Source organism: Mauremys reevesii, linkage group 4, assembly GCF_016161935.1.
Source record: "Mauremys reevesii isolate NIE-2019 linkage group 4, ASM1616193v1, whole genome shotgun sequence".
Taxonomy (NCBI): Eukaryota; Metazoa; Chordata; order Testudines; family Geoemydidae; genus Mauremys; species Mauremys reevesii.
The window spans coordinates 40,091,387-40,113,170 of NC_052626.1; the positions used below are offsets into that span (position 1 = coordinate 40,091,387).

At 46.8% G+C, this 21,784-nt stretch overlaps 1 protein-coding gene across 6 annotated transcripts in view; it reads right to left on the bottom strand.

Moving 5' to 3' along the window:
* Positions 1-21,784, bottom strand: part of ADCK1 (aarF domain containing kinase 1) — a 126,948-nt gene that overhangs the window by 25,685 nt on the left and 79,479 nt on the right. For all 6 annotated transcript variants that reach the window (XM_039538897.1, XM_039538896.1, XM_039538899.1 and 3 more), the window contains one exon: positions 4,524-4,682. In XM_039538897.1, coding sequence (XP_039394831.1) covers positions 4,524-4,682 — 159 coding nt within the window. The remainder of the gene's footprint in view (positions 1-4,523; positions 4,683-21,784) is intronic.

The window sequence follows — 21,784 nt, forward strand, 5'->3', positions numbered from 1 at the left end:
CAGCCCTTGCAAAAACACTCCCTACAAGGGTCAGAGCCCACCCTCAGCTGTCCTGGGGTTTTGACTTATTAACCTTTCAGACTGAAATTGGCAGTGCTGCCTAAGGGATCTGGATACCCAGTTCCCATTAAAATGAATAGTTACTGGGCAGTCAGACTCCTTAGGTGACTTTGCAAATCTTAACTTAAATGTTTAATGGACATTTCTGTTTACAGAAATACTTAATAAAGTACAAGACCAGAAAGAGGAAATCTAGGGGGGGCAAATGATGGACAGTCCTTCCTACAGGAAATAGAGGATGACCCAGCAAGATGGTTCTTCAAATACAGGAGACTGCATTTGGTGGCATAATCCTAGTTATAAAATGCTCTAGCAAAAAAATTCCTGTGTTCAGTTAAGGGACACAGTCAGCATAAAACTCAAGTAAAACTGTGTAAATTGCTGCAGCTCTACTGATTTCAGTGGCCAGCTGACAGCAGCTGAGGCTCTGGATCCATATCTTTAAAAAAAAAATCATTCAGTTTATTATTAAAGCCACCTGAGAGTCCTAAAACGGAAAGACTTTTTTAAAAGTAATTCACTTTGCATGGTTTATACCATCTGTTTTGTTCTTCACTAAGCCAGGAAAATGAAAATAGACCCGTCTGTGTGTGAATCTAGACTGTTTCACTTCCTGGCTCAACACTGTGAGTTAGGGTTTCCTGCACTGCACTGGGAATGTTTGCAAAGCACATAGAAAGGCAACTACCATTGAAATGTAAAACAAAAATAAATTCATGAACCATTTCTGCTCCTGTTCAGCTGTGTGAAACCGTTTATTCACATCCCCCTCCAACTTCTCTTATCTAAATGTCAGTCCTAAACTCAGTCCACAGTGTCCTTTTAAAAATGTAATCACTGGGTTTCAGATCTTATTGAATGATTTTCTCCCATTATGTCTGGGGGCATAAATCCTCTCAAATTTATGTCACCCAAATGAAATGTAACCAGTGATCTCCATTTACGCGTGCACAAAAACTTTCCAGGGCTGTAGGATTACTGCACTGATGCTTGTGATCAGAACATTTATATGCTGTTTTCTGCTTTTTAAAATAATGATTCAAGTCTATTTAATGACTTTAAAATTAACAGGGTCATACTTAATAGCAATTTGTCTGGCCCGTTTCAAGAGCTGTCTAGAATAATACAGCCCTGGAATAAGGGTGTGTGACGTTGCACTCCATATCGTTTTATGAAAATGTGCTAATGAGTGTGAATATAATGTAACTGGAATAGGCTTCATGCAAAAGGTCTCTTGTAAGGTATCATTACAAAGCTTATAATCTACTGCGTATGGTCATCCTATTTGTATGAACGTATCATTCTTGTATCTGAAACTAGGAATATAAAATATAACTCTGTTATAGTTATGTAAAGTGTGGGCCATTAATGGTGGTTTAGAATCTTGATGGCTCCCATCAACTAGGACAACTGACTGTAGATGGCTGTTTACTTGCAGCCTTCCTGTGAGTCACACCAGGAAGAATGAAGAATTGGGGTCTCACAGGACACCATGTCACCTGGTACTGGAATCCATCTTAAAGCTGGTACTTTTCCATTTAGGAGGGGTGGGGACTCAATGAGACAAAAGATTCCTGCCTTGTGCCAAAGGTATGTAAGGGGGTGGAACAGAACAAAGAGGGGGCAGTTATGAGAAATCCCCTAGCCACACCTGAGCTGGAACAAGGACTTTACAAGGGGAAAGGATTGGGCCCGGATTAGAAAGGAGTCTAGGCTGTGAATGACGCTTATTGGAACATCTCTGAGGGTGAGATTTACCTGTATTCAGTTTCCTACTGTATTAGGCTTAGACTTGCGTGTTTTTGTTTTATTGTGCTTGGTAATTTACTTTGTTCTGTCTGTTATTACTTGGAACCACTTAAAGCCTACTTTTTATACTTAATAAAATCACTTTTGTTTATTAATTAACCCAGAACAAGTAATTATTACTTGGGGGAGCAAACAACTGGGCATATTTCTCTATCAATCAGTGTTATGGAGGGCAAACAATTTATGAGTTTACTCTGTATAAGCTTTATAATGAGTAAAACGGATTCGTTTGGGGCTTGGATCCCGTTGGGAGCTGGGTGTCTGGGAGCTAGAGACAGGAGCACTTTCTAAGCCGTTTTCAGTTATGTCTGCAGCTTGTGGGGGACGTGGTTCAGACCTGGGTCTGTGTTTGCAGCAGGCTAGCGTCTCTGGCTCAACAAGACAGGGTACTGAAGTCGCAAGCTGCCAGGAAAAACGGGCTCAGCGGTAGTCTCAGCACATCAGGTGGCAGTCCCAAGCGGGTTTCTGTGACCCAACCCATCACAGGGTGGATGTAGGGCAGTGGTTCTCAAACTGGGGTTGCCGCTTGTGTAGGGAAAGCCCCTGGCAGGCCGGGCCGGTTTGTTTACCTACCGGGGCCGCAGGTTCAGCCGATCACAGCTCCCACTGGCCACAGTTCGCTGCACTAGGCCTATGGGGGCTGCAGGAAGTGGCGCAGGACAAGGGATTTGCTGGCTGCCACTTCCCACAGCCCCCATTGGCCTAGAGCAGCGAACCACGGCCAGTGGGAGCCGCGATCGGCCGAACCTGCAGACGCAGCAGGTAAACAAACCGGCCTAGCCTGCCAGGGGCTTTCCCTACACAAGCGGTGGCCCCAGTTTGAGAACCACTGATGTAGGGAGAGTTGAGTAGTATCTCCGTCTGGATTTATCAGGTGCTGTCTTGATTTTTAAAGAGCCAGCAATGATGCTATGAAACCTGCAAATAAAGACAGTGAAATTGTAACTTTTCTATCTCACTTTTCTGATTCTCTCTCATCACTCTCTGTAGGAGACTGGATCAATCAGTATTTAAACAGTCCTAAATGCGACCTCCTATCTAGTTGCAAAGTCTGAGTAATTCTTAAATGGCCAGATCCTCAGATGATGTAAATCAGCATGGCTCTAAATACAGTCTGAAAAAACCCAGTGCAAAAGCCAGGCACACACAAAGGACGCTACAATAACAACAAGTCAACGTGTGCAGCCCAGCACTTACAAGAGACCTTTCAAAAACAAGACAATGTATGCAGGGAGCATTCATGAGCAACTGTACAGTAACAAATGCATGCAGCCTAGCACTCACAAGTGACCCTACAATAACGTAAGTGCATACATAACAGAGTCTTATTGGCATCCCTACTAGGACAAACCAGAGTATGTGAACAGGAAGGAGAATAATAAATTTCAGGAAGAAAATAGATTTTTTAGTTTCAAGCTTCCCAAGGGGATTATTCTAAAAACAGAGAAGAATCATTGTAAATGTATTTATTTAAATGTCTCCTAATAGTACAACAAGCACAAAGAAATCCCATCTAGCGCTTCACAGCTACACTCTGGGGAATGTGCTGGTAACAGCCTATGGTAATGGAGAGAATGTGCCGCTGGGTATATCTACACTGCCCGCAGGCCCAGGCTTCAGAGCCCGGGCCATAACTTCAAAGCATTGTCTACACAGCTATTTTTAGAGCCCTAGTGTGAACCCCACTAACCCAAGTCTGTCAACCCAAGCTAGGAGACTCGCTCCCATAGGCTGTGTAGACCTACATAAGGGTCTGGACCCTGGATCCTTCACACACAATTTCCTCTTGTCCCAATCTCACACTTTGTCATATTTTTTGTTCTTCCTCCTGCCCTGACTCTACTCAGCCTCTTCCATGTGGCCCTGGGCTTAAGCGAAGCATGCCATGATGTAGCCTCTATGCAACTTGCATGCAAAGTGCAGAAGAGATCTCATCGAGTGACTGATGCAATCAGAAATACGGTGCAATCAGTCACAGGGAATGATTTTTTCATTGTAACTTTTACAGCCCTGACTGCAAGGAAACCTGCAGGCTGAGCAGGTCTGACCATGCCAGGGGCACTTACCTCCTCCTCTTCTCACCTTGGCTATTGCAACTCTCTGCTCCTCAGCCTGCCCAGGTCCTGCTCTCTGGACCCCTCCATGTGCAGGATGCCACTGCCTACCTTTTCACATGCACAGGAGAACACAACCTCTTCAACCCCATGATCAGACAACTCTAGTTACTCCCCATGCATTTCAGAATCCAGTCAGAAAATGCCCTCTCTGGGCCAGATCCCGAAGTTAACTGGAGTTAGGCCAGTGTAAGGATTTCAGGACTTGGCCTCTTGTTTCTGAAACCTCCATGGACTTACTCAGGTCTTTCTCACAGACCTCCTCACTCTCTCCCTTTTCCCCTCCCCCAAGCTCCCTTTCTCCCCTGTCTGCTCATCCAGCACTAGATTCCAATCCCTCCATCTCATCCCTGACAGTGCAGCCCTCATTGATTTTGTGTTTTATTTTTGTAAGTGTCTAACCACATCATTTATCTTTGTAGAGCATTTTGGGATACAGGGCCCAGGCCACTATATTCATACCCCCTGAGAGATCAGTGGTGGTCTGCCACCTGGGTGAATCTAGCCCAGCATGTTTGCACAGAAGGTGTTCTGGCTTACCTCCATCAACAAAATGTCCTTGGAGCTTTGAGCCTGAACCTTCGGGTGCTGGACTTTCACTGCCACTGTCCTCCCATCCTGCAGCACCGCCTTGTGGACCTGGGCCAGGGATGCTGCTCCCAGGGGAGTGTCCTCAAAACTCACAAAGAGCTCTTTGATCTGCCAGGAGAAGAGGAAGAGAAGTGAGCACACTGGCGAGGATTCACAGAGCCAGTCCCACAGGAAAACCTCCTAGAGACTGAAACCCTACATCCACAGACCAGGTACAGCATGGGTAGTGGCTCTGCACATTTATCCCTTCCATTCCACCCCTGTGCCTCATCCCTGACCTGGTGGGGTCCCTCTAGAGACTAGTCAGTACTTGACACCGTTGTGGAGACCGCCAACAAGAAAGTGGGGGCTGTGATTCTGATGCTGACAATTGTGAGCTGGACACCTGTGTCACTAGGCACTGGACAGAGACCCAGCAGTTCCTTCACACAAGACATTGAACAGCCAGCAGGTGGCAACAACTTTCAGCCACCCCAAGCTGAAGTTGGTTATGCTGGGTGAGGGGCCAAACTGTCTGTCCTTCTACATAGAATTCTATATTTTTATTTAACATTACACTACATGGCACATCATAAGATCCTGAATACCTTGGCAGCACATGTGCTATGGTGCTTACATTATAGAAGGGATATCAGAAGACTATCGTGTGCTTTGTTAAAGCCAGCTATGTCACCATGCATTATTAATTTGTGGCTGGCGGCTAGCTTGGCTGTTGGGTTACTGAACTACTGTTTGCACTTCCATAGATCTGGGTTTCAAATATTTTTAGCTCACAGGTAGCTTTCCAAGGGGCATTTTCTCAGTCACAAAATTCAGATAATTGACAGTCTCAGGAAAGGCCCAGGACAGGATAGCTGGGCATGTGGTGGGGCAGATGAGTGTCTCAGCAGCACTATGCGTGAGGGGCCCAGCATTGGAATAGCCAGGTGAGCTGTGGGTCAGGAGTGAATTTGATCAAGTCTGTGTGTATAGGGAGCCCAGGTTTCGAACCGCAGTTTAGGACATAGATGCATCAGCAGAGCTGGGTGGGGGATGCTCACCGAACCTCTTTTTCCACTGTGCTTGGTTTGCACTAATGTGAACATTGGAGGAGCACATAATTTGGGGGGTGGAGGGTGAAAACTGAGTGCCCATGCATTTTTATAATCTGCTTTTTAAAAGGTAATTAAAGATGGGAAGTGCAGCAAGCTGGCAATTAAATATGAATAAAGCCCTTCTAAACAGGCCTTCGTGCAACATGTTAGACAGAAATTCTTTATGTTGATGGAGAAGGACGGGTATCCCAGGAGTGGCTTGTTCCCTGATGCAGCTGCTGAGAACAGCAACCCCCTCCCACTCCCCGCGGCATCTTCCACTAAAACTACTGGTTTCAATTGGATTCAAAGGGAGCTTCAGCCGCCTCACTGGGAAGGCACCTTTTTAAAATGTATTTTATTCCTTTTGGTCCTGGCAGCAAAACCGATTTAAGTAAAACAACTGCATTTAAAAATGAGTAGTTGTGTATTTTTGAATTACAGTGGGTCCACAATTCAGGCTTATCAAAATTCCTCTCTCCAGATGAAAATAATCAGGTTTCTTTCTTTCTTTTCCTTTCTTCCTTCCCAATAATTCACTGGATTTGGGGTTTCTGACTTCAGATTATTTTAAAGAACTAACCCCTTGTGAGGGGGATCGGATAGCTCCTGGAAGCTCAGTGGTCCAGTATCATACTTCCAGCCACACCAGACAAGATCAGTGGTCCATCTGATTACTGAAGCAACATGGTCTAGTCGTTAAAACACAGGACTGGGGGTCAAGTGGCCTGAATTTGGTGTTGAGGTACATTTGGGAGGACAGTTCGTGGGATAAATTTGTACTGGCCCTGCCTGGATGGTGCCTGCCCTGTGGTTTTAGAGGCCTTTAGTCCCCTGGGCTGTCACCAGCCACTTTTGCCAGAATTGAACACACTCTGAAAATAAAAATACCAGCATAGGCTCCTCCCAGCAGTAATGGCTGGTGTGAGGCACATATCCCCTGCTGAGCTTGTGGTTTCCCACTAAATACGGGGCACAGACAGCTGCTCCCATGGACTCTCTCAGACAGAAGGGTCTCTTTTTATAAATAGCCTGAATTGCTGTGACCACCCAGCACAGGGAGAGCCAGGCTAGCCCCAGTGGTCAGCTGAGCTTGTCCAGGCAGAAAACCACAGACGTACACACACACACATGCATGCGTACACACTCCATGCTAGGGCAGCACAGGGAAGAGCTCAGGCGTAGCAAGAGGATTGATGGCCTCTCCAGGATCTGTGGGGAGGGGAGCTGTACTGGCAGCGGGGGCATCACGTGAGCAGGTGTGAGGATGAGATAAAGTGGCAGCACAATTAGCTCTGGGCCACAGGTCCCCTGCTCAACAAACTTTCCTCATTCATCATGAAAACGTCCTTTCCCAGTCCAGTGCTTTCACAGAGGGCAGCCGCTCTTGCCTCTGCTGCAGGCCACTCAGCTGCTGTATGTCCCAGAAGGTCCCAGGCAAGTGAGAGAGCGTGTGAGCAAGTGCTGGCATTCCCTCTGACATCCCCCTCCCACTACAGCCAATGAGAGTCCACAGCGCTTTGCTGGCTCAGAGACAAAGCCAGTCATGCTCCCAGCACTGTCAGGTGGGGAACAGGAGGCCAATCCCTGCTTCCTCTCTCCCTCCAGCACAGAGTCTCAGCCACTCCACAAAGGCAAAAGTGTGTGGCTGTAGCTGTGGAGGCAGCATGCTCAGTAATATCCTCAGGGGAAGGCAGGAGGGAGCACCTATGTCATGCACCCAGTCTCTACGTCCTGCCCAAGTCAGCAGAATAGTGAGGGACGGTCCTGGGGCACTCTGTCCCGTAGGATACCTAAAGGGTTCCCAGGTTCACCTCAGACTACACCAGGTCTCATGAAGACAAGACAAGCTGGCTGATGCCATTTGTGACCCTGGCAGCAGGCGTGGAAACTGTGTAGAATGTGGTGGGGAAACAGTTTCTAAGCAGGTTTAACCTGAGAAGGGGAACCTCAGGGCCACATCATCAAACAAGTCAGGTGCTCAACTGCATACGTAGCTACTGCAGCCAGACAGGTGAATGGGATACCTGCACGTGCCGGGGTCTCTAATTAGCCATCTGGATGTGCAGTTACCCATTCGGCACATGCTCTCCTGGCAACTGCACGTGCCATTGCACTTAACTGGCTTGAAAATGCAGCACTGAATGTTTAATCCTTAAAAACTAGGCTTGTTTAATTTTAAACATGCAAGATCTTTTCATGATTACTACATTAGTATTCAAGCTGCAGGGAGCTGCTATAAAGGCTCTTCCACTATTTATCTAGGTACTTATTAATTGCTATTTATTATTATTATTTGTACTGTGGTAATGCCTAGAGGCCTCAATTAAGACTAGAGCCCCATTGTGCTAGGTGCTGTACAAACGCAGTAAAAAACAGTCCTGGTCCCAAAGAACTCATAATCAAAATAGACAGACAAGAAGTATCATTATCCCCATTTTACAGATGTGGAATAGAGGCAGAGGGAGATTAAAGGGAACATTTTCAAAAGCGTCTCAGTGATTTAGGAGCCTAAGTCCCCTTTCCAAAAGAGGCCTAAGCACTTAGGCATCTAACTCTCATTGAAATGAAAACAATTTCAAAGCCTCAATTTCCCAGTGCAGAGGGCCTTTCAACCTCCTGCCCCCAAGGATGTCTATGCACTCTTCTCCCTCACCGTTCATTAATTCTGTCTCACAACCCCTTTCGAAGTGGGGATTGGATATAAAGGATCACTTCGCCAAACACTGGCCTGAGACACAGCAGCTGCTTGGTAGGACAGGAAATAACAAATCCTGTTTTCACCTGAGAATGCAGAGGGAACGGTATGAAACCACAGAGCTGGGACGTGGCCAGGGCACCAGCGTGAGTAACCGAGTCATGCAAACAGGGCGACTGGAGCTTTATTGACCACTCATGGCTGGGACCAAAGAGTCGCTTTTGTTTCCAAAAAATGTGTAAATGCTTAAAAATAGGGGTTCAGAATGGAGGGGAAACTAGTGGAAGGTTCTGTGACTGCCTAACATGGGACCTGGGGAACATTTCACCCCCTTGCGAGGTTTAGGGAGCAGCAAGGACTGAGCAGCATCAGCACATGATAGGGGCATGAGAGCTGTGCCATTTACTAATACTCTGCCATGTTCCAGAGCCTTGTTACTTCACAGGAGCTCAAAACTTTAATAAAGGGGGAGCGAGGGTTCAGTATTATTCCCATTTTACAGCTAGGAAAACTGACATACACAGAGAAGTGACTCACGCAGACCCCAACAGCAAGACAGTGGCAGAGCCAGGAATAAAACCCTGGAGTCTCACAGAATTTAAGGCCAGAAGGGACCATCATGATCATCTAGTCTGACCTCCTGCACATTGCAGGCCACAGAACCTCAACCACCCACTCCTGTAATAGACCCATGGCCTCTGGCTGAGTTACTGAAGTCCTCCAGTAATGATTTAAAGACTTCAAGCTACAGAGAATCCACCATTTACACTCTGTAGTTGAAAGATGCAAGTGACCCATGCTGCAGAGGAAGGTGAAAAAAACCCCAAGGTCTCTGCCAATCTGACCCAGGGGAAAATTCCTTCCAACCCCAAATATGGCGATCAGTTGCACCCTGAGCATTTCAGCAAGACCCAAACAGCCAGACACCTGGGAAAGAATTCTCTGTAGTAACTCAGAGCCCTCCCCATCTAGTGTCCCATCACCAGCCATTGGAGATATTTGCTACTAGCAGTTGCAGATCAGCTATATACCATTATAGGCAGTCACATCAGACCATCCCCTCCATAAACTTATCAAGCTCAGTCTTGAAGCCTGTCATAACTATAAAGGGAAGGGCAACAACCCTCCTGTATACAATACTATAAAATCCCTCCGGGCCAGAGGCACCAAAATCCTTTTACCTGTAAAGGGTTAAGAAACTCAGATAACCTGGCTGACACCTGACCCAAAGGACCAATAAGGGGACAAGATACTTTCAAATTTTGGGGGAATAGGAACTCCAAGTGGTCCTTTCACTGTTTCTTGTTAAATCATTTGGTGGTGGCAGCGTACCACGTTTTAACCTAAGCTGGTAGAAATAAGCTTAGGGGGCTTTCATGCAGGTCCCCACATCTCTACCCTAGAGTTCAGAGTGGGGAAGGAACCTTGACAAAGCCAGTTAGGGTTTTTTGCCCCCAATACTCCCCTTGGAAGGCTGTTCCAGAACTTCACTCCTCTGGTAGTTAGAAACCTTCACCTAATTTCAAGCCTAAACTTGTTGATGGCCAGTTTATAGCCATTTATTCTTGTGTCAACACTGGTGCTTAACTTAAATAACTCCTCTCCCTCCCAGGTATTTACCCCTCTGATGTATTTATAGAGAGCAATCATATCTCCCCTAAGCCTTCGTTAGGTTAAGCTAAACAAGCCAAGCCCTTTAAGTCTCCTCGCATAAGGCAGGTTCTCCATTCCTCTGAACATTCTAGTAGCCCTTCTCTGCACCTGTTCCAGTTTGAATTCATCTTTCTTAAACATGCAAGATCTGAATTGCACTCATTATTCCAGATGAGGTCTCACCAGTGCCTGGATAATGGTACTAACACTTCCCTGTCTCTACTGGAAATACCTCACCTGGTGCATCCTAGGATCGCATTAGCCTTTTTCACTGCTGCATAACACTGACGGCTCATAGTCATCCTGTGATCAAGCAATACACCAAGGTCTTTCTCCTCCACTGTCACTTCCAACTGATATGTCCCCAACTTTTAGCAAAAATTCTTGTTGTTAATCCCTAAGTGCATGACCTTACACTTTGCACTATTAAACGTCATTCCACTTCTATAACTCCAGTTTTCAAGGTCATCCAGATCTTCTTGTATGATATTCTGGTCCTCCTCCATACTGGCAATACCTCCCAACTTTGTGTCATCCACAAATTTTATTAGCACACACCCACTTTTTGTGCCAAGGTTATTAATTAAAATGTTAAATAAAATTGGTCCCAAGACCGATCCCTGAGGAACTCCATTAGTAACTTTCCTCTAGCCTGATGATTCACATTTCAGTATGACCCACTGTAGTCTCCCCTTTAACCAGTTCTTTACCCACCTTTCAATTCTCATATCAATCCCCATCTTCTCCAATTTAATTCATAATTTCCCATGTGGAACTGTATCAAATGCCTTACTGGAATCCAGATAGATTAGATCTACTGCATTTCCTTTGACTAAAAAATCAGTTATCTTTGCAAAGAAGGAGATCAGGTTGGTCTAGCACAATCTACCTTTTGTACAACCGTGTTGTATTTTATCCCAATTACCATTTACCTCTATGTCTTTAACTACTTTCTCTTTCAAAATTTGTTCTAAAGCCTTGCATACAATTGAGGTGAAACTAACAGGTCTGTAGTTTCCCAGATCACTTCCTTTTCTTAAAAATAGGTACTATATTACCAATTCTCCAGTCATAGGGTATGAATCCTGAGTTTACAGATTCATTAAAAATCCTTGCTCCTGACTCCTATATATTGCAGCTCTTGATTCATGCATTTCTGAAATTTATGACCTGTGAAATGGCCTGGAATTAAGGGGGGGCTGGCTGGGCAGCTTAGGATTCACTGGGAGCCTCATGTCTCTGGCACAGTCATCACAGATGATGATGCACAGGATGACAACGGCTGCTACTGGTCTCCTTTTGGTCCCAGACAGTAGCATAGCCAAATGAGTCTGGGGAAGCTTGGGTAAAGTCATTCAAGAAGTGGGTGATCATGCAGTGAGGGGGATGACACAATGAGCGATCATGCATTGAGAATGATGAGACCATAAGGACCATACAATGAGAAAGTGATGGGGGGTGGGAGGTTGGAATAAATTTACCTTCTGTTTGTATGAAAGCTATCTCCTGTGGTTTGTTCCCCAGTACCAGGAGTTACCTTGTCATTGCGGTTGTGCTGAGACAGTGGCTGTGCTAATGTTTCACTCCTGAAACACAGAGCACTAACATTCCCACCTCAATCACAGCTCTGGGTGTGGCTATCTGGATTTCAGGGGGACACATGAAAGATCAGGTGTCAAACACCACTGTACATCCATAATTGGGGGCAGGATCCAAGGCAGGTTACTAGTCGGTTGTACACCCAGCCCAGCCTTCATCCTCACTATAACTGGGACCCTCACCCCTCTGCTCCCAGTCAGAATTCTGTTTTCACCAAAATCCACTGGAAAATCCTGATTTCCACTAAAATCAGGCATTTCTTGTTTTCCAGTTTTCACCATAATCAATAGGGTTCTGATCGTGAGGTAGGGGAAGGGACTGGGGTGAGGGGGAGCTGGCCAGAGTGGAGCGAGAGGCCCACTAACTCTAACCCAACCTGAACCCTACACCTGAACCCTGAGACTACTGCCTAACTCCTGTATCCAGACTCTGCTCTCCTCTTACTGGCCTCTGTGCGGACACCACTTCGGCCCTGTATACTGAGGGACGAACTGGTGATTTTAGTGGAAATCACACTTTGACAGATTTCCAATTTCCACAAAAATCAACAGCATTCTGCCAATCGCTGTCAAGAACATTCCCTGAAATTTGGGAATGGATTGGATGCAATTTTCACAAGTTATCGTGCTATAGACAGACAGACAGAGGACTGAAATTGAACTGAACGAAGGGCTTCCCTTTACTCAGCAGATATAAAGTGTGTTAAAAGTAGGGCACTTGGGAAATGCAGAAGCTCAGTACATCAGCTACCTTCAGTGGATCCACCTAGTACTGACAACGGTTTAGGGTAGGTGGTCAAGCATTCAAGTAGGCCCCATTCCTTCCTCTAGGGTGACCAGATGACAAAGGTGAAATATCAGGACGCGGGGGCAGAGCAAAAAAAAAAAAAAGCCGCCGGAGGCCCCCACCCGCACCAGCTCGCCTCGTCTCCACCTCCCCCTATAGGGGAAGGTGCCCAGCTGGTGCAATCCCGCCCACTCAGACAGCAGCATTTCAAGCAGGCAGCAGCTCTGCCCTGCAGCACAGAGCACCCCGGGATTAGGAAGTGAGCGGCTGAGGCGTGCTCAGCCTGCGGCCGCTGTGACCCTACCAAGTTGCCCTGCGCGTCGGGCAAGTCTGTCCCCGCGTAAAAGAATGGCCTGTAGCGCCGACCTGCCCACGGCCCGTCCCTGCGCTGCGGCCCCGGGGGGTTCGGGACAGGGCACACGGCACGTGCAACAGCTGGGCAAAGGGGCAGGGGGACACGGGAGCCCTCGAGGAACGTGGGCCGCCAGCCACCCCAGAGGAGGGGGCTGGTGGGCGGCAGCTCTGCCCCTCAGGCATGGGGTCTGGGCGCGGCACTGGCGGCCCAGCCAGGCGCCCCGTGGCCTCTCCCACCTTCACGCAGCTCGGGACGCTGGACAAACAAGCAATTTTGTCCTCCCCAAATTCCCGCCTTGGCCCTACCTTCTTCATGGCCGCGCTACGCATGCTGGTGTCACCCCCTCGCTCCAGCGCTTGTGCCGCCATACAGCTGATCAGCGCAAGCCTGGGAGGGAGGAGGAATGCAGCGTGCTTGGGGAAGAGGCGGGGCCAGTGCAGGGATTTGGGGAGGGATCTAATGGGGCCGTGAGGGGGCGGGGATGGGGGCGGGGCCGGGGCACGGCTTGGGGGGGGGCTCCAATGGGGGAAGGAGGGGGCGGTGTCGGGCGGGGGGGGGGACAAGCCCCTCCAGGCTCCGCCTGTGCGCCAGAGCGGAGGGCAAAATTGCTTGTTTGTCCAGTGTCCCAACCGAACATTGGTCGGGATGCGGGACAAACAAGCAAATATCGGGGCAGTCTCGATAAAATCGGGACGTCTAGTCACCCTACCTTCCACCCTATCTACCGCCCCCACACTCAATGTTAATCCATCAATCCTAGTAGAGGGAGGCACAACACCTCTCCACCAGCTTCTGCAGGCAGAGTGAAGGTCTGGAAGCGTTGAGGAACTCAGAGGAACATGGATTCTGTAAGTTCTTTAGACACATGCTATTAGTCTAAATACTAAGAGAGGTGAAGGTAAACACCAGGTATTAAATAAGGATATTGATATAATAGACATCACAGAAACTTGGTGGAACAATGATAATCAATGGGACACAGTAATACTAGGGTACAAATGTATAAGGATGACAGAATTTTTTCTGCTGGTGGGGGAGAAACACTGTATGTGAAAGAAAAAGAAAAAGAAAAAGAAAGAAAGAAAGAAAGACTGTATGTGTATAGTCAACTATACACCTCGATATAATGCTGTCCTTGGGAGCCAAAATATCTTACATGTTATAGGCGAAACTGTGTTATATTGAAATTGCTTTGATCCACCGGAGTGCGCAGCCCCGCACCCTCGGAGCACTGCTTTACCGCGTTATATCCCAATTCGTGTTATATTGGGTGGCGTTGTATTGAGGTAGCGGTGTAGTAAAAATCTTAAATGACTCAAACTGTACCATTGAATTTCTATGGATAGAAATTCCATGCTTGAATAATAAGAGTATAGCAGTAGGAATATACTGCTGACCACCTGACCAGGATGGTGAAATGCTCAGGGACAGTAGAGGGTCTACAAAAACAGAAAACCTAATGATAGGGGAGTACTCCTATCCCCGTATTGACTAGGAACATGTCATCTCAGGACAGAATGCAGAGATAAAATTTCTAAACACCATTAATGACTGCTTCTTGGAGCAGCTAGTCCTAGAATTCAAGGGGAGAGGAACCAAGGAGGACTGGGCACTAAACAGACTCAGAAACACTGTGCGGAATGAAAATGACATTCTACAGTCTTTTAGACCCAAGATATGGGGGGCTCTTTTTAAACAGAGATTTACAAACTGTAGAGAGCCAGATCCTGCTCATGCGAAGGCAAATTCCCACTGAAGTGAACAGGAGTTTTGCCTGAGCAAAGATTGAGTGAGGTTTATTAATATTAATAGCTCTCCACAATTTTTAACATTTTTATTGACAATAGGATTGTTGGTTGTTCCCATTTAAACTTCATAGAATCTCAGGGTTGGAAGGGACCTCAAGAGGTCATCTAGTCCAACCCCCTGCTCAAAGCAGGACCAAACCCAACTAAATCATCCCAGTCAGGGCTTTGTCAAGCCTGACCTTAAAAACCTCTAAGGAAGGAGATTCCACCACCTCCCTAGGTAACCCATTCCAGTTCTTCACCACCCTACTAGTGAAAAAGTTTTTCCTAATATCCAGCCTAAACCTCCCCCTCTGCAACTTGAGACCATTACTCCTTGTTCTGTCATCTTCTACCACTGAGAACAGTCTAAATCCATCCTCTTTGGAACCCCCTTTCAGGTAGTTGAAAGCAGCTATCAAATCCCCCCTCATTCTTCTCTTCTGCAGACTAAACAATCCCAGTTCCCTCAGCCTCTCCTCATAAGTCATGTGCTCCAGCCCCCTAATCATTTTCGTTGCCCTCCGCTGGACTGTCTCCAATTTATCCACATCCTTCTTGTAGTGTGGGGCCCAAAACTGGACACAGTACTCCAAATGAGGCCTCACCAGTGCTGAATAGAGGGGAATGATCACATCCCTTGATCTGCTGGAAATGCCCCTACTTATACAAGCCAAAATGCCATTAGCCTTCTTGGCAACAAGGGCACACTGTTGACTCATATTCAGCTTTTTGTCCACTGTAACCCCTAGGTCCTTTTCTGCAGAACTGCTGCCCAGCCATTTGGTCCCTAGTCTGTAGCAGTGCATGGGATTCTTCCGTTCTAAGTGCAGGACTCTGCACTTGTCCTTGTTGAACCTCATCAGATTTCTTTTGGCCCAATCCTCTAATTTGTCTAGGTCCCTCTGTATCCTATCCCTACCCTCCAGCGTATCAACCACTCCTCCCAGTTTAGTGTCATCTGCAAACTTGCTGCGGGTGCAGTCCACACCATCCTCCAGATCGTTAATGAAGATATTGAATAAAACCGGCCCCAGCACCGACCCTTGGGGCACTCCACTTGATACCGGCTGCCAACTAGACATGGAACCATTGATCACTACCCGTTGAGCCCGACCATCTCGCCAGTTTTCTATCCACCTTACCGTCCGTTCATCCAGCCCATACTTCTTTAACTTGCTGGCAAGAATACTGTGGGAGACTGTATCCAAAGCTTTGCTAAAGTCCAGAAATAGCATATCCACTGCTTTCCCCTCATCCACAGAGCCGGTTATCTCATCATAGAAGGCAATTAGATTAGTCAGGCATGACTTGCCCTTGGTGAATCCATGCTGACTGTTCCTGATCACTTTCCCCTCCTTTAAGTGGTTCAGAATTGATTCCTTGAGGACCTGTTCCATGATTTTTCCAGGGACTGAGGTGAGACTGACTGGCCTGTAGTTCCCTGGATCTTCCTTCTTCCCTTTTTTTAAAGATGGGCACTACATTAGCCTTTTTCCAGTCATCCGGGACCTCCCCCGATCGCCATGATTTTTCAAAGATAATGGCCAATGGCTCTGCAATCTCATCGGCCAACTCCTTTAGCACCCTCGGATGCAGCGCATCCGGCCCCATGGACTTGTGCTCGTCCAGCTTTTCTAAATAGTCCCGAACTACTTCTTTCCCCACAGAGAGCTGGTCACCTCCTCCCCATACCGTGCTGCAGAGTGCAGCTGTCTGGGAGCTGACCTTGTCTGTGAAGACAGAGGCAAAAAAAGCATTGAGTACACTAGCTTTCTCCACATCCTCCGTCACTAGGTTCCCTCCCTCATTCAGCAAGGGGCCCACACTTTCCTTGACTTTCTTCTTGTTGCTAACATACCTGAAGAAACCCTTCTTGTTACTCCTAATATCTCCGGCTAGCTGCAACTCCAAGTGTGATTTGGCCTTCCTAATTTCACTCCTGCATGCCTGAGCAATACTTTTATACTCCTCCCTGGTTATTTGTCCAATCTTCCACTTCTTATACGCTGTTTTTTTGTGATTAAGACGAGCAAGGATTTCACTGTTGAGCCAAGCTGTCGCCTGCCATATTTACTTTTCTTCCTACACATCGGGATGGTTTGTTCCTGCAACCTCAATAAGGTTTCTTTAAAATACAGCCAGCTTTCCTCGACTCCTTTCCCCGTCATGTTATTCTCCCAGGGGACCTTGCCCATCAGTTCCCTGAGGGAGTCGGAGTCTGCTTTTCTGAAGTCCAGGGTCTCTGTTCTACTGCTCTCCTTTCTTCCTTGTGTCAGGATCCTGAACTCGACCATCTCATGGTCACTGCCTCCCAGGTTCCCATCCACTATTGCTTCCTCTACTATTTCTTCCCTGTTTGTGAGCAGCAGGTCAAGAAGAGCTTTTCCCCTAGTTGGTTCCTCCAGCACTTGCACCAGGAAATTGTCCCCTACACTTTCCAGAAACTTCCTGGATTGTCTGTGCACTGCTGTATTGCTCTCCCAGCAGATATTGGGGTGATTAAAGTCACCCATGAGAACCAGGGCCTGTGATCTAGCAACTTCTGTTAGTTGCTGGAAGAAAGCCTCGTCCACCTCATCCCCCTGGTCTGGTGGTCTGTAGCAGACTCCCACCATGACATTACCCTTGTTGTTCATACTTCTAACTTTAATCCAGAGACTCTCAGGTTTTTCTGCAGTTTCATACTGGAGCTCTGAGCAGTCATACTGCTCTCTTACATACAACGCAACTCCCCCACCTTTTCTGCCCTGCCTATCCTTCCTGAACAGTTTATATCCATCCATGACAGTACTCCAATCATGTGAGTTATCCCACCAAGTCTCTGTTATTCCAATTACATCATAATTCCTTGACTGTGCCAGGACTTCTAGTTCTCCCTGCTTGTTCCCCAGGCTTCTTGCATTTGTGTATAGGCACTTAAGCGTATAGGGACGGATTGTCCCGCTTTCTCGGTCTGAGACAGGAGTCCTCCCCTCTTGCAGTCTCCTGCTTGTGCTTCCTCCCGGAATCCCACTTCTCCACTTACCTCGGGGCTTTGGTCTCCTTCCCCTGGTGAACCTAGTTTAAAGCCCTCCTCACTAGGTTAGCCAGCCTGCTTGCAAAAATGCTCTTCCCTCTCTTCGTGAGATGGAGCCTGTCTCTGCCTAGCAATCCTTCTTCTTGGAAGACCATCCCATGGTCAAAGAATCCAAACCCTTCTCTCCGACACCATCTGCGTAGCCATTCGTTGATTTCCACGATTCGACTGAACTTCCCCTTTGCAATGTCACAAGCCCAAACTCAATAGCATCAACCAGTGACTAAGAAACACAATGTGCAAATAACCAGATAGTTCCCTGTTTCAAGCAGAGCAAAATGCAAAAAAGCTTCATAGCTTCAAGAGCACACAAGTAAATTGGTTTTTAAAGGGCAGCGGAGGTCAGTGAGCTCATGTTGCAGGAGCCCTCCAGGAGTAAAGGGAGTTCATAGACTGGTCAGTTCTTGGTCTCTCAGATGAGACAGCCACTGAGGGGGCCCAATTAGTGACAAATGTGAGAGTGGATTTTATGAAGTGGATGCCTGCTCACTTGGAAACAGACTGAGAGCTACCAACTCATCTCATTCTACAGACTTGCGAGGGTCTGCTACCGTATTTCTAAAGCCTCTTGAAGACAGACACTTTTGGAGTTTTCACTTTTGAGGCTAGCATCTTCTCTGAACTCAAAACCTGACATTCCCTTGCTGGAGGAGGTCCAGGACATGTCGACACTCATTCTGCTCCTGCCACCTTTTCAGAAATACTTGGCCATCTGTGGCATGGCACTATGGACTACTCGCTCCCCACACGTCTACAGGACCAAGGCTGACAGGGCAAGAACTTGTCATTCCAGGGCAGAGACCCTCACTTCCCAGACTCCAAACCATTACTTTTATCTGTCATGTCTGCTCTCTTCCATCCCAGCTAGTTGTGTTCCCCACCCAGAAACAAAATGTCTCAGTGTTACTCAAGGAGTTATTAAGACACCAAAAATGGAAAGATTAGATTTATCGCAGCAGACAGTGAATTACGAAGAATAATTCATCAAATGTCAGAGCAAACAGACCACAATTTATAGAAGGCCTGGTTGAGTCAGTGAAATCTGACTGTACTTCTCCCCCACTAATGAATACCAAGCCTAATTGATGGGACCCAAACTCAACTGTCGACAGTGTGTATTTATTAACTCTATTTTTTATAATATCTTATATATCTACAGTAGAGTGGCTTTCATCTCAACTGATCCTGAAGCACTCATATACATTTCATCCCCCTTGGATGTATTCATTATGACAGTCTTTAATGACAATCACACAGAGTTTGTTCTACAGGACTTCTGTCTCACTAAGTGCACAGGATGACCAGTGAATGAGGCAGATTTCAAGAGGAGAAAGGATGATCTCTTGTGTTTAAGGCACTAGACTGGGATTCAAGAAAGATGGATTCTAATCTTGATTCTACTATAGATTTCCCATGTGACACTAGGCAAGTCTCTATCATAATTGCATACCCACATGGGAGCGGAATTAAGATTGCCCGGGCAGCCATAAATATAACATTTCCTAAATGTTGAGTGCTTGACTTTGTATATACACAACATACAAAACGCTATGCTAAAAGAGTATTAAGACTACAAACATTCATACACATGCATGTAACTTCACCCAATACTGAAATGCATCTACCTCTTGGGTATAACATGGTAATTGTTTAATAACATGCAGCAACATTACATAAAGGAAGTGAAGAAGAATAGTGTATCAGTTCAAATTACAGGGAGGCAGAATCTGGCCACTATACTGGGACCAACACCCCAACTCTTGCACAAGGTGCAAAGAGATCTTTAATTACAATAAAGAATCAGAGCCTCCATGTTAAAATCTCGTCTGAAAGATGGCACCTCCAGCACCACAGCATCCCTTAGAAACATGCTGGGGGGTTAGGTAGTGACTTAAAGGGAATAGCATTGAAGCAGTAGCTGCATTTCCTGTAACATCTTAGTGCTCCAGAGAGGTCTCCCAGGCAAGGGACATGGATGACTTCATAGAATCATAGGACTGGAAGGGACCTCGAGAGGTCATCTAGTCCAGTCCCCTGCACTCATGGCAGGACTAAGTATTATTCATGGCAGGACTAAGTATTTGCACTTCAATTTGCACGAGTGAGGATCTGCTACTAAATACTTACCAGGACAAACCCTCCTTAGTGTACGTAATCTGAGGCGATCACAGCACAAGATGAAATGGCTGCTGGTGCATAGCTGACCCAGGATGGCTTCTTAGCTTCCTTATCACCAAACTTGTTCACCACCCTGAAGATATTCCTTATCCTCCCCTACTTATGCTACAGCCATGTTCTGGACTTACCACCTTCGAATGTACATATATGTCCCAGTCCTATCTGCTTCTGAACACCAACAGGTGTAATTTCCACATCCTGTAAATCACTCCCAGATCCTTCTCCTTAGCTAAGATGGGGAACATCCTGTTTTCTCTCACTATCTGAGGAAATACAGGTGAATGCCTTTTCTTTTGCCCAGCTCTTTCCACTTAGACACAAACTGTTGCTCATCTAGATGGCTAGAAGTCTCATCTGTGCCCTCAGGCTCACATCTGTGCTACAGTGCCAATTCCCCATCCCTGACATATTACAAAAGGCATCACCACCTTGGATGGTGTCTTCAAACAGGTGGCATGACTTGTCCTTCACCTCTTCCTCAGTGTCACCTATTGAAGCCAGGGTTACCATGAAGATACAAAATTTGATTCATCCAAAGAGGCTAGTCCAGATCCTGGCACAGGGCCCCAGGCAGCATGTCCTCCCACATGAGGATCACCATGGTGCTAGATGCTCATAACATTCCCATTCCATCGTGGAACCCATAACCAGCTGATGCAGCCCCAGAAGTGGGTGGTGATAACCAGAAGAGGGTGTGACCAGGGCACCTAGGAAATGTCAATTCAACATATTGGGGTAGCAGATCCAGCCACAAGATAAGGCCACCTCACAATGGTAACCCCGGGGAGGGCAACAGTGCAAACGCCATGCATCCTACTCTGGGGGGGACTCTTACCTGTCTGCTCAAGGTTTGAGCAATGTGGACCCCTCTGCACCAATCAGTATGAATCAAGCCAATGGCTTCTTCTTTTCTCTCCTGTGACCCTGCTGGAGCTCTGCACCCCATTCCCTTGTACTTCTCTACCCACTTGGTGCTCTGCACAACTGAAGAAGACCATTTGGGATTTCATCAACAATGCTTCCTAATCACAAAGTCATTGTCACAAGAGAAGGAAAAACTGTACAAGGAGGTGCCCTCTAATCCACCTCCTGGAGACCAATGCAGGATTGTTCCCCTAGAGTCCATTGTCCAGGATTCTGTCTAGTCTCTGTTCAACTGCCCTTCCCTCTCCTGTCACCCTTTTCTTCTGGTCTCACCTTGCCAGAGAAAGCCTGGTGGGAAAGCCTGTGTGCAGCAAGTCCCCCTGCCCCTTCTCAGTCTGCAGTTTGCTGAGCCATATGGCAATCAGAATCAGTTATTATCCTGAGTCAGTATTTTCTAATTTCTACGGACCAGTGCTTTGGGGGAAAGTACCTTTTATTCCATCCCTGTTTACTGCTGCTTAACATCTGTGCTCAGGCAAACACATGGCACCTTCATTTATTTCTCTGATTAAAGTCAGATGTTTAAGACAAGACAACACTACCTGAGAAAATTACTAATCCTGGATTAAAAACCAACATCCACATGTGGCATTTGCAAGGGCAAGAGGCGGGGACAGCAATGAGCAGACAGCACCAGTGCATGTTGCCTATAGCCCAGCCCCTCACTCCCCAAGAGGCTGACCTGAACCCCTAGCTGGCGTGCCATTCAAATCAGACAATCACACCCTACCCTGCATGCCTAGATAGAATCTATCTAGGTTCTTATGCTGGTGCCCATTCCCTTGACATCAACGACATTTAAGATTAAGAAAAATTATGTATAATTAATTGAGGTTAAAAAAATTTAGATAAGTTTGTGGAGAATAGGCCCAAGGATGTTAGCCAAGACGGGCAGGGCCACAACCCCATGCTCCATGTATCCCTAAACCTCTGACAGAAGCTGGGACTAGACAACAGGGGATGGATCACTTGCTAATTGTCCTGATCTGTTCATTCCCTTTGAAGCATCTATCAGTGGCCACTGTTGGAAGACAGGACACTGGGCTAGATGGACCATTGTTCTGACCCGGTATGGCCA